The 11,658-nt window shown below is 43.4% G+C and overlaps 1 protein-coding gene across 1 annotated transcript; it reads right to left on the minus strand.

The window, feature by feature from the left end:
• Window positions 1-284: 284 nt before the first annotated feature.
• On the minus strand, window positions 285-7,783 carry LOC103203518 (chromatin target of PRMT1). Its single transcript, XM_007948575.2, has 5 exons — window positions 7,605-7,783; window positions 5,905-6,058; window positions 3,121-3,307; window positions 2,158-2,295; window positions 285-490 (listed from the first exon to the last, which is right to left on the minus strand). Exons 1-5 carry the CDS (start codon window positions 7,667-7,669, stop codon window positions 285-287), a joined length of 750 nt encoding a protein of 249 aa, XP_007946766.1. The 5' UTR covers window positions 7,670-7,783.
• Window positions 7,784-11,658: the final 3,875 nt, after the last annotated feature.

Consider the following 11,658-nt stretch of genomic DNA (forward strand, 5'->3'; position numbering starts at 1 on the left):
GAGGGAAGAGGGTGTTCTAGCCACAGGCCAACAAACACAGCCATGTTCAAAGAGAAGTCTGGGTGAAAAAAAAAATATAAAACCAAGTCAAAGGAAGAAGGGTTTCATACAACACAGTATCAAAAAGTAAAAGGAACACACTAAATGCAAACTGGTGGCAAGTGTAAGGCCTTGGCCTATTGTGACAGGTCCTTCCAGCATCAATCAGGTTTTTTCTCATCTGTCATCTCAGGGTTATTTACAGATGTGGTTATTTCAATAAGAGTCTCTCATGGGAGCTGGCTTCAATCATTGGTTTCAGGATCTGTCTGCGCCATGTAGGCATCCAACTCGGCATCCAGGTGTCCTTTCGTTTTCGACATGTATGCATCCAATTGGTTGTCTAGCTGCTCCTTGGTCAGTACAGGGCGAGAAAGGGCACCTCTCCCTCGTCCACGGCCTCGGCCTCGGCCTCCAAAGCCCCCTCTTCCCCGACCTATCATACCCCGACCTGGTCCGGGGGGGGGGAGGGGGGAAGAAAAAGAATACAGTTACAAGTAGGCTTAATAGGTACTACGGTAAATGCCTCTTATAACAATGAGGCCTAGCTGAGAAAGGCTGAAGGGCAAGGGCAAAGAGGAAACTCTGAAACAATGGCAAACACACTGGGAAGAAAGCAACACATGGAAAGCACACATAATGAATCCCTTATTACATGTAACCTCTAAATTCTATTTAAAAAGAAATTATTCTATCAGTGAGCTAAGGGAAAATAACCAAAACTTGCAATTAAAAAATCATAAACTCTCCCTACACAAAGAAAATTTAAACTTTAGACCCACTATAACAATTAAAATACAACATTATAATTGACAGGGAGGAGGTAACAAGGGCACAGAGAATCAGTGGTATGAAGCTACAGTTTCCAAATAAAGCTTTACTGAAGACCCTTTAGGAACAGTTACCTCATCTCTCCTTAAACTTATCAAGCACAGTGAGCCGACTACATGCCAAGAGACTGAGAAGTCATCTTGACATAGGAACAATGTGGGGAGATGGGGAAAAACAGAGTGGTCCCAGTCACTTCTACCTCTGATTTTTAGTCACCTTATGACAATTATACGATTACCTGAGAGACAGTTTCCATTTTCTTAACAAAACATAACCAGCTTTCTGAAAAGTTAACTTTATCCCTCATACCCATGTCTCAGAAACCAAGTCAAAGGTAATTTGGAAACATGCTATTTCATCCTGAAACCCAAACTAACGTGCATTTCACTCAATAAGCAAGAGGCATATAATGGGAGAGAAGAGAACAAGCCCTGTTATCGAATTTCCTTTCCTAACAGTTTTATTATCCCTTGGCAACTGCAAGGTCATAAATTATGGAAGATCCACCACACACCTTACAAGGACCAAAGCAAATATTCACAGGGGCTAAAAGAATAGATTCTCCACCCTCCTCCCAAGTGTTGGGAGTTTTCCACTAAGCACTAAGCCAGAAAGCTCCCATGAAATGTGGCATTCATAACAGCAACACTATTAACTCTTTTCCAATCTGGGTGGGTAAAAATATCACAAGACAAGTATCATTAAGTCTCAAAGGTAAAATGATCAAAATAGCCAGTTAGTTAATTGACAATGACACCACTTGTTTTCTACCTTGATCTTTTTTTTTTTAAAATCAAGTCTCTGGTTCTCCATAGGTATACACTTTACCTTTAATTTACCTGGTTTTACAGTCATGCCCAGTTCCAAGTCTCATCATCCTTTCTCTGCTTCATCTTTGTGTATCTCCCACTTCTCTATTCTTAATTAACTCAAACTGGGGTTTTGAGTTACAGGGTGCGTGTGTGGTGGTAGTGGGCGTGACAGAGAAAGGTAAACCCAGGACTGACCATTTTGTCATTTTAGAATACAATTTAAATTTACAAGAGCCTGAAAGATTAGTGTATATAATTTGGCTCTATAATATGCACTTAACTTTTTTTTTTTTTTAAAAACCTCAAGACTTTCACACTACCAGCATGTGAATTTACAAAATAAGCCAGTTTCAAAACAAAGTAAGACAAACAAATAAGCCTACCTATAACTTGAAGCTGTGCAGAAAGGTGGCTCTGAGTTTTTGAGGGAGGGAAATAGAGGGGAACTACTCTCTGAAGTTGGTAGCTGACTAACCTCTACCACCGATTCCGCCACGACCCATAGCTCCACGCCCTAGGCCCCCTCTCCCAGGACCTCCACGACCTCGAACACCACCTCTTCTTAAGCCCATTCGGGGAGCTACGGCTCGTCCACCTCGGAGCAGGTTTTGACCTTGGAGAGGAGGCATACAATGTATAGGCAGGTAAATCCAAAAGAGACAAAGTAGATTCTAACCAAAGGAAGGCAGTAAGGGTTAAATGAGAGTAATTTGGTTAATTTTTAGGTGGGGTGGGGCAAGCTGCATACTGAGTGTGAGTAGATTATGCTGCTGTTTATTCAAACAATCAACAACTGTGATCAAAATCCATTTTTGGAAGAAGTGGGAGTAAGTTAATAATTAAGTACATACACTTACATTTATTAAGTATCTACTGCATAATTAGATTGACGCCTAGCAATATGGTAGATATAATGATATGGTTTCTGCTCTTAATACATTCTCGTAGGGGACAAGAACAATAGAGTAAACAGTATTAACAGTGCCCAAAATACAACATATAGCTAAATGCTTTGGGTCAATTTGTCCTGCTTTTTTTCCCAGATGTAACAGCACTTCACTAGCACCAGAAGCATAACTAGAGATAGCTGCTTAAGATACAGGCCAACAGACCCATAAATTTATTATATTTGACTCATTCTAGAACTTGAATTGAATGTGCTTTGATTCAACAAGCAGCAGGGTGTTTTAAAAATGGAATGGAGATGACATGAATTACCTGTTTTTATGCAGGTCATAGCCTCTCACCATTGCATATTACCAGAAAAAGAATGGTATTGATAAAAGACATGCAGCACTATTTAAAATATGTGATTTCAAAAGTTATTTATATTAATACAAATTCAGGCTTAAATATGTTAAACAAATGTGTCCATAAGCAGCCCAAGGGAAATGGGAAAGGGGCAGGGCTTAACAATTATCAGGTACACAGCACTAACCTCGGAGTGACATCCCGCCCCTAAGCAGGGTTCTTGTGGCACGTCCCCCACGTAGTCCTCCTCTGGGCAAGCCTCTCTGGATTATGGGCAGGCCTCGTCCTCCGATTGCTCCCCTGGCCAGGGCCCCTATGGGTCGGCCTAACCGTGCCTGGATGTTACTCTTACCCAGGCGCTGCTTTAAGCTCTTCTGGAAGAAAAGGTGTTGAGGGATTGAGATCAAAAAAGCAATCTAGTGGGATATGGCAACTCAAAAGTGCAGAGAAAAGGAAGCAAGTGAGAAGGCTGGTGTGGAGGGAGATAAACTGTGTTGTAAGGATCTCAAACCAGAAACAAGCCTTTGCTTTAGGACATGGGTATAAAAGAAACAGAATTCTGATTCAGGATGGAAACTCTAAGCAGCTTGACAGGGTTCCATGAAATCGCATCACCACAAATCATCTCACTACTTTTGGCTACTGAAGTCATGAAGTCATATACTGCCACTTAGGACTTTAGTTTAAGGAAGAACACACTATAGTTCAAATCCTGGATTCTGTTGTTTTTGAACCAAAGGCTGACAATGATTTGACTGGATTCATACCTGCCCAATGACTACCACTGTCTTCAAAGGCTTACTCAAACACCATAGGAAGTTCATCACACTCTGGGCACAAAATTTAAATTACAAGTTCATTTGCGTTCTTGTGACTTAAGAACAAGATTGCTTTCTCAGTCAAAGAGGCCAGTCTGCTCCATTTTTCCTCTGATTATCTATCTCCAGATGCTCCACTTTTTACCTTAAGATGTAAATAAACACAAAAAAGTCAAACTTCCTTTCATTTCATAAATAACCGTAATTCTGTTATCTGTCTTTTCAAACAGCTCCACTGAGCCAGTATAAACGACCTTACTTCAAAATAAACATGTAACTCAAATGTAACCCTATACAGAACCAGCCAAACTTGTGTTAGAATTCTAAGACAAGTGAGTTATAACCACAACACTCAGGGCCACATTTGAAACAAGGATATTAGAAATGGAGATTTTCAATAATCTATCCTCAAAGAGAAAACCAACGAACATCATCACATCTAAAGAGAATTAAATTCTTTCAATGGAAAGGGACAATAAAGCCTTGAACACACCAAGGCACTAGCAAACTTGTTTTCCTATAAAGCCACCAGTCAACATGAATGAAAATAAATGCTATGCACCTAGGTTTCACCCACAAGAGACTAATATTTTTGTTTTTGCAGTAATGCTCCCCAAAAAGAAACTGTGAGGCATTATTAGCTTTTCAGCACAAGATCATAAACTGCTTCAAACCAGAGGGGCAGGCTCTAAAGATTATCTACCTATCACAGGCTGTTGAAACCAACCTAAAGTCCTGTGACACCACTCCCCCAAAAGCACACAACTATGGGATCAGGAATTCATTTCACAAGTCCTTTAGTGTTCAGTCATCCTGAGCTCTGGGCCTTAAAGGACGAACCACAGTGCTTAGTTCTTCTCCCTTCTCAGTCATTAGTTGCCACCAATATTGGTCTCGTAACATGACAGGAAGCTTAAGGATGTCAACTCTACCACCCGGTTTCCACTCCGGAGCTGTGCTGCAGGTAAGGTAGCCGCTAGCCACTTATGGCTATTCAAATTAAAAGTACTATTAAAAATTCAATTCCTCAATTACTCTGGCTACTGCTCAATAGCCACATGTGGCTAGTGGCTACAGTAGTAGAAAGCAAAGACACATTTCCATCACTGCATAAAGTTCTACTGAACAGCACTGCTCTAGAGGCTACTTTCTGTACAATCTATAGGTAAAGGTACTTGTTGGAAGGTTCTTTAGAATAATCTGTTAGAGACTTTTACCTTCAACAATTTTTTTGTTATTTAATCACAGAAAATGTGGTGCTTTTTAATAGTTTTCCTGAGCCAGGGATGAACCCAGTTACTCCAAGGCTTAAGGCAGCTGAAGGAGAGAAGTCGTTTATTTTTGGTCAATGAGCCCAATGGCTCAGGGTGGGGGTGGGAGGATGTGTTATATTTAACTGCTGAATTTATGCACAGCCATGCAGGGCTATCAGCTAAAGTCCTTACAGTTGCATGGCACCGCCCTCCAGACGCCCAGCCACAGATTGGACATATCCTTCCACAGCCACTGTCCGGACTTGCATATAAAGTCTATGAATAATAAAGAGCAGGTTTTATTTCAGGTCTGAATAGAATGATCTCTTACTGGAAGTTTGAAAGCGAACCCACTAACTCTTCAATTACTCAGTGCTCTCATGCTACTTTATTGGTAAAACTTCAGGTGCTGTGGAGATGAAGTACACCCTACTCTTTACATTTTACCACTGAAAACTTGATTAAGGCCTCTCAGACTTCCTACACTAGAAGAGAAAGAAGAATAAAATTATTTCACTAGTCTGTAAATAATTTAACAGGGAGTGAAGGATGTTTTAAAAATAATCTAAAATACAAACCAACTTTCTTTGTGGAAAAAGCCAGTAAATCTACTTTAAGAGCAAAGGAGCAGAGAACAAAAAAAGAGATTGATACTCATTGATAACACAGAAAACAGTCCACATTGATGGCAAACTCCCAAAGAGAGAAAGACAATAAAAAGTTACTTATCAGTACCTGCTAAAATTGGAATTCACTGAACTTCTCTTTCCTCCAGACAAGTTTTAGCTTTTGCCCTGAGCCACCTTGTAATCATCCATCACGTCCCGACAGCCTCAGTAGGGTTCTCTGCCTGGCAGAGATCACCAGCTGCTTCTGGAGCATTAAGACCCATTCTCTCACCTGCTTAAGTTTTAATGCTGCCTGGACAGAGGGTCTATTCTCCATCTGCTGGGCCAGTCTTCTGTTTCTGGCACTGGCTAGCTGCTGTTGTTGCTGCATCGAAGCCCGAATATTCACTGGCATCGGTTGTTTGTTCTTCAGCATATTAGTAAAGCTTCAAGGTCGAACAAAATGGATGTTTAAATAAAAGCTTTATTACAAAACATTTATTGGCATTTTCATGGCTTGCTAGACCAGGAGCTCCAGATCCCACGAACTTTTAAGTAAAGTGGTACACTCAGATCAAGGTTGATGTGGGTTAAAGACTCCTCTGTTTCCACAAACTTGCAAGAATCAGAAACTTAGAAATGCAGCTAAGTGCAGCACATTCAATCAAAAGTGATAACAAGGGCTTAGGTAACGGCTTTTTGAGAAGTGGAAGGTATGAAAAACACGCAATAAGCAGATATGATGACAACAAGAGACAAAAGATGTAGTTTCAAAGACAAACAAAGAAAGCCAAAACCTCAGGGGCCCTGAGAGTGCATTCTAAGGGCAAACATGAGGAATGACTAGAGCACCTTCAAAGCCCATGGAAATATCATCAGTTGCTGTTGACTCGATTCTGACTCATGGTGACTCCATGTGTGTCAGGGTAGAGCTATGCTTCATAAGGTTTCCAATGGCTGATTTTTTGGAAGCAGATTGCCAGGGCTTTCTTCCAAGACATATCTGGGAGGATTCAAACCACCAATCTGTTAGCAGTCGACTGCATTAACTGTCTGCACCACGTAGAGACCATGGAAACAGTATATAGGAGTGCATCACATTTTCTTACATATTTGTTCACTTAGTAACTTGTGAATATGGATAGTTAGTAAGTCTATCATCCCGTAGCGAACAGAAAAGCAGCCATTACACTTCAAAAAAGGCAAAACAAGACATTAATTAAATAAATCTCCAAGTGGTCTAACATCAACTTAATAAATTTACTGGCCAAAGGCTCTCAATGCACAAAGCTCTCAGAGATAGAAACTACTTTTAAAACCTAACTCTTCTCAGTCTTAAGTTACCACTTTTCCTGATTCCAAATAATCTCTTGAGAAAGTTAGATTACTTCAATCATTTAAGAGCTTGTGAAGACACTCTATTAATCCTGTCAAGGTAAGTTTAATGAAATAACAGAGAAGAACACAACTGTGAAAGAATACAAAACAAAAACAAACTAAAAGCAGAGTAGAAAGAAAGTGAAATGGAGCAAAGCAAGTGCCTCTTACAAGGCCCAAGAATGACATTCAAGGGCCTTTGGACAGATTTATGGCTTGCTACCTGCCTCTTACAGGCCAGATACAACACTGCTGGCCTTGGACTAAGCAGCAAGCCTATTGCAGCAAGGGTACCATGCTACCATGCTGCACCACCCCTGTATCAATGTGAAAAAAAAAAATGTGAAGAGAGGGAGGGTGCGAGGAGTCTTTTTAAAATACATCCCACCAGATAAATGTTTCAGACAGCTTTACACAAAAATCTACTGATAAGGGGTTTTGAATAACCGCCCAATATGTTTTGTGTACCACATAAGATGCAACTAAGAACAGAAGTCTGTAGCCTTCTGTTGGTTATTTAGTTAGTTTAAAACCGTTTTTTGTGCATTGGACCCCAGGGCCAATTTAAGTAATGTTTTCTTATGAACGAGCTGAAGTTGCTGTTGGCTGCCTCACCGCTCATTTAGAGACATCTTGGTGGTGCTTTTTAGCACAACTTTCGGAGCTGATTGTGCAGCCATCTTCAAATCCCGAGAATCTACAAAGAACAATAGGGAAAATGAGCAAACTGGAATAATGGCCACCTCACTTCTACAAGGGCCAAGGACCCAATCAACAATGAACAGAAAGGCCTTGATCACTTGACTACTGAGGATCACACCAGAACCTGTATTGGGTGCTTAAGTTTATAAGGCAATTATCTCAAATTACTAACATTTTAAGGCCATGACATAAAATATCTGTCAAAGTATCCAAAAAGGCAGAACCAGAGATGGCTTTTGATCTACAGCAGTTCTCAACTGACAGTGTAATGGCTTCATAACTTACCCACCCAAAACCACTGCCACTGAGTCTACTCTAACTTGTAGCCACTATTTAGGAAGAGCAGAACGGCACCACCCGGTTTCCAACACTGTGAATCTTTACCAAGCAGAATGCCCACTGCTGGTGGGTTTGAACTGCCAAGAATGCTTTAATCACTATGCTACCAGAATTCCAGGACTTACCCAGGGAGCTTTTAAAAATACAGAAACCTGGGCACAGAGTAGTGGCACAGTGCCTAAGGCACCTGACTGCTAACCAGAAGGCTGGTGGTTCAAACCCACCAGCCACTTCTTCCGTAGAGATACCGCCTGGGAAACCCAAGGAGAGGTCGCTATGAGTCGAACAGACTCGATGGCAATGATTTTTTTTTTTTTTTTTTTTGGTGGGGGGCACAGACCAATTAAACCACAATCAATGGGGGTGTGGCTGGAGATCAGGAATTGAGGGGGGAGAACGGTTACCGAAATGCTTCTAATGCGCAGCTGAAGTTGAGAAGCACTCAAGAGAGTAAAACCAGGCATGCGTGGTTTCAAATTGGCTTTCCACTTCAAAATCAGGTAGAGGCCTTAGCAGTGGATTGGTGAACTAGAAGAGGTAGTAGGAAAGGTTTCTAAACAAGCATTCACCTGGGAGTTAGCTCGTAGAGTCCTCTACAGAATTTAACGGTAAATCCGCCACTACTTTCTAAGTCATTAATTTCTGTACCTACGAAAACCAAACCCACAGTCATCGAGTCGATTCCGACTCACAGTGACCTTATAAAACAGAGTATAACTGCCTCGATAAGGTTTCCTAGGTTGTAAATCTTTATGAAGCCGACTGTCAAATCTGTCTTCCGCGAACCGGCTAGTGGGTTCGAATCTCCTTTCGGTTAGCAGCCGAGCGCTTTAACCACTGTCAAAAGTGCTAACTTAATCTCCCTACCACCTCAAAGCCCGATCAAGACTACCAACTGTGCTCAACCCACCAAACCATTTTCCCTCTTCCCCAATCATCCTCCATCATTCCCGCCGCAAGTCCACAGTTGAGCCTCTTCCCACCTCCTCCAGGGCTCCGCCCCCTTCCGGAAGCCTCCTTACTCCCAACACCCGATCTGCTTCCACGTCCCACCACCCTACACTCCGCGATCGCCAGCTCCTTCCGCTCCCCCAAGACTTTACCCCTCCTCACAGCAGAAACGCACCAAAGGAAAAGGACGCCAGGGCTCCTCCCGGGGCTGCTACCACGAGTGCGGCAGGCAGGCCGGGGATCGGCCGAACCTGAGTTGACGGTGGGGGGCTCGGGGTAACTTAGTGGGCGGTTGGTTGGATGCGTAAGCGTTAGACTGCTAGGCTAGTTCGTTGTTTGTTGGCTGTTTGTTTGGCCGGTCCGCTTGCTCACCCGGCCTGCCCTTTGCTTCCTTTTGTCAATTGCCACCACCGCTGCCGCCGACACCGCCACCTCCCGCTCGAAGTCCAAAACAAAATGGCCGCCACGCCCAGTGCGGAGTGGGGCCGGCTAAAATGGCGTCGACGCAATTACGTCAGGCGTCCGATCCACGCACAACTAGGGGGCGGGAAACATTTATGCTACGCCTGCGTGAGGCTCAGGGGAGGAGCCCCAGCTGGGGGCGGAGCTTTAGCGACGGCCACGTTTGTGGGACGTTGAGCGCTCGGATCATGAGCGAGCGTGCCAGTGTCCTTGTTATCAAGATGTGTAGGGTTTTGACGTTCAAGGTGGTTTTGGGGTTGTAATCTGTAGTCCTTCGTAGTTTTAGCTGCTGAGAGCGGATTCAGTTCCAATGTAAATAAATTTTTGATCCCCTTGTTCACCCCTTGTCCTCTCAGCTAAGATGGACCGTCTAAACATCTTTACGTGGAATTTTGTCCCGGTCTTTTACAGATCACTAAGGCAGGTAATTTGCACTGCCTCTCCCCTCATCTGGGAGCTCTGGTGCGCAGTGGTTAAAGCATTTTGCTGTGAACTGAGAGGTTGGCAGTTCGAACCCAGCAGCCACTTTGAGGCAGTCTGCTTCTTAAAGACTTACAGCCTTGGAAAACCCCATTTACAGCCGGAACCCTGAAACTCCACATTGCTGGGGCAATTCTACTCTGTCCTATAGGGTCGTTATGAGTCAGAATGGACATCACATGGCTGTGGGTTCTCCCCTCATCCCCATTCTCCCTATGAAGAGAGTTGAGAAGTTAGGGCGAGGGCCAGAGTTAGGAGCACATCTCTACTCACCTCCGCCCATCCACATTATCCTTTCTACTTTTCTTTCCCCAACTTGGCCTGATATTGCTTAATCCTTATTTGAGGAGATCTATGCATCCATGCTAACTTTTCCATGCCCCCCCCCCCAGCCACTTGCCATTCATGTGGATTTTGAAACAGATCTATAAAGGCATATTTGGTATGTCTGGATACATAATAAACCAAACCAAATCCACTGCCTTGACTCAATTCTGACTCACAGCGACCCCCACTGAGTTTCCAAGGCGGTAAATCTTTGCAGAAGTAGATTGCCTCATCTTCCTTCTGTGGAGCAGCTGGTGGGTTTGAACCACCAATCTGGTTAGCAGTCAAATGCCTTAGGCACTGTGCCATCAGTGCTCCTTGGGTACACGATGTTGTTGTTGTTATGTGCCATGGAGTCGGACCTGACTCATAGAGACCCCTCCTTGGGTTTCTGAGGCAGTATCACTATGGAAGTAGATTGCTCAGTCTTCCTTCTGAGGAGTGGCTGGTGGGTTTGAACTGCCAGCCTTCTGTTTAGCAGTCAAGTGCCTTAGGCACTATGCTACCAGAGCTCCCTGGGTACACAATAGAGTGCTCAAATGTTTGAGGAATGAGTGAATGAACACATCTTCAACCCTTCCTTCATCTTACTTACGCAAAAGGTTTTTTTATTTCCCTTTTTAGCACTGGTGTGTGTACGTTTGTGTTTTAATGATCTGGTATCCTTGCTGGACTTTAGTGGTGTTTGTTTTGTTCACTGATTTTATCCCCAGTTTCTACACAATGTGTGGCATATGGTACCATTACCAGTTACCATAGAGTCAGTTCTGACTCATGATGACCCCATGTGTGTCAGAGTAGAACTATGCTCCACAGAGTTTTCAATGGCTGATTTTTTGGAAGCAGATCACCAAGACTTTGTTTTGCAGCACCACTGAGTGAACTTGACTCTCCATCTTTTCAGTTGGTAGTTGAGCACATTACCCTTTACACCACCCAGAGACTCCCTAGCACACGGTGGTAGGCTCTAAGTAAATATTGGTTGGATGTTGAATGGAGGTTCTTTCTTTTTTTGGCTTTATACCTGACAAACTGATGTCTCCACTTACAGCTGGAGCCCTGAAACCCCACATTGCTGGGCCTTGAGCTCCTCAAGTAGGAAGATTTAATGCAAGTGATGTCTTTCCAAATAAGACCCTTCCTCAAGTAAGGCTCCTTCCCGAATAAGACTAGTTGGGACCTTCACTTCTCCACCTACTTCTGGACCCTAGAGGAGACACACAGCATTTGGTTGGCGAGAGAGAAGCCTTTAATGAAAGAGGAGTTGCAGGCCTGGTTTGCAACTCTTGCGCCCTTGATGGGGAATGGGGGAATATGGGGAGGGAAAAGTGGTGTGAGGGGAAAGTGGGGTGAAGGAGCAGGTCTGGCACAGTAGAAGGGAAGGGCGCGGCTTGCTGGGGCTGCCTGC

The sequence above is a fragment of the Orycteropus afer genome, unplaced genomic scaffold, assembly GCF_000298275.1.
Source record: "Orycteropus afer afer isolate SDZICR_OR568_19922 unplaced genomic scaffold, OryAfe1.0 scaffold00217, whole genome shotgun sequence".
Lineage (NCBI taxonomy): Eukaryota > Metazoa > Chordata > Mammalia > Tubulidentata > Orycteropodidae > Orycteropus > Orycteropus afer.

Bases quoted from the DNA above. Each gene is read 5' to 3' on its own strand.
- LOC103203518 (XM_007948575.2), bottom strand. From the start codon at position 7,669: ATGGCTGCACAATCAGCTCCGAAAGTTGTGCTAAAAAGCACCACCAAG. The intron at 6,059-7,604 runs GTGAGGCAGCCA...TCGACCTTGAAG, and splicing joins AAGATGTCTCTAAATGAGCG to CTTTACTAATATGCTGAAGA. The intron at 491-2,157 runs GTTAGTCAGCTA...CCCCCGGACCAG, and splicing joins TGGCGGAATCGGTGGTAGAG to GTCGGGGTATGATAGGTCGG.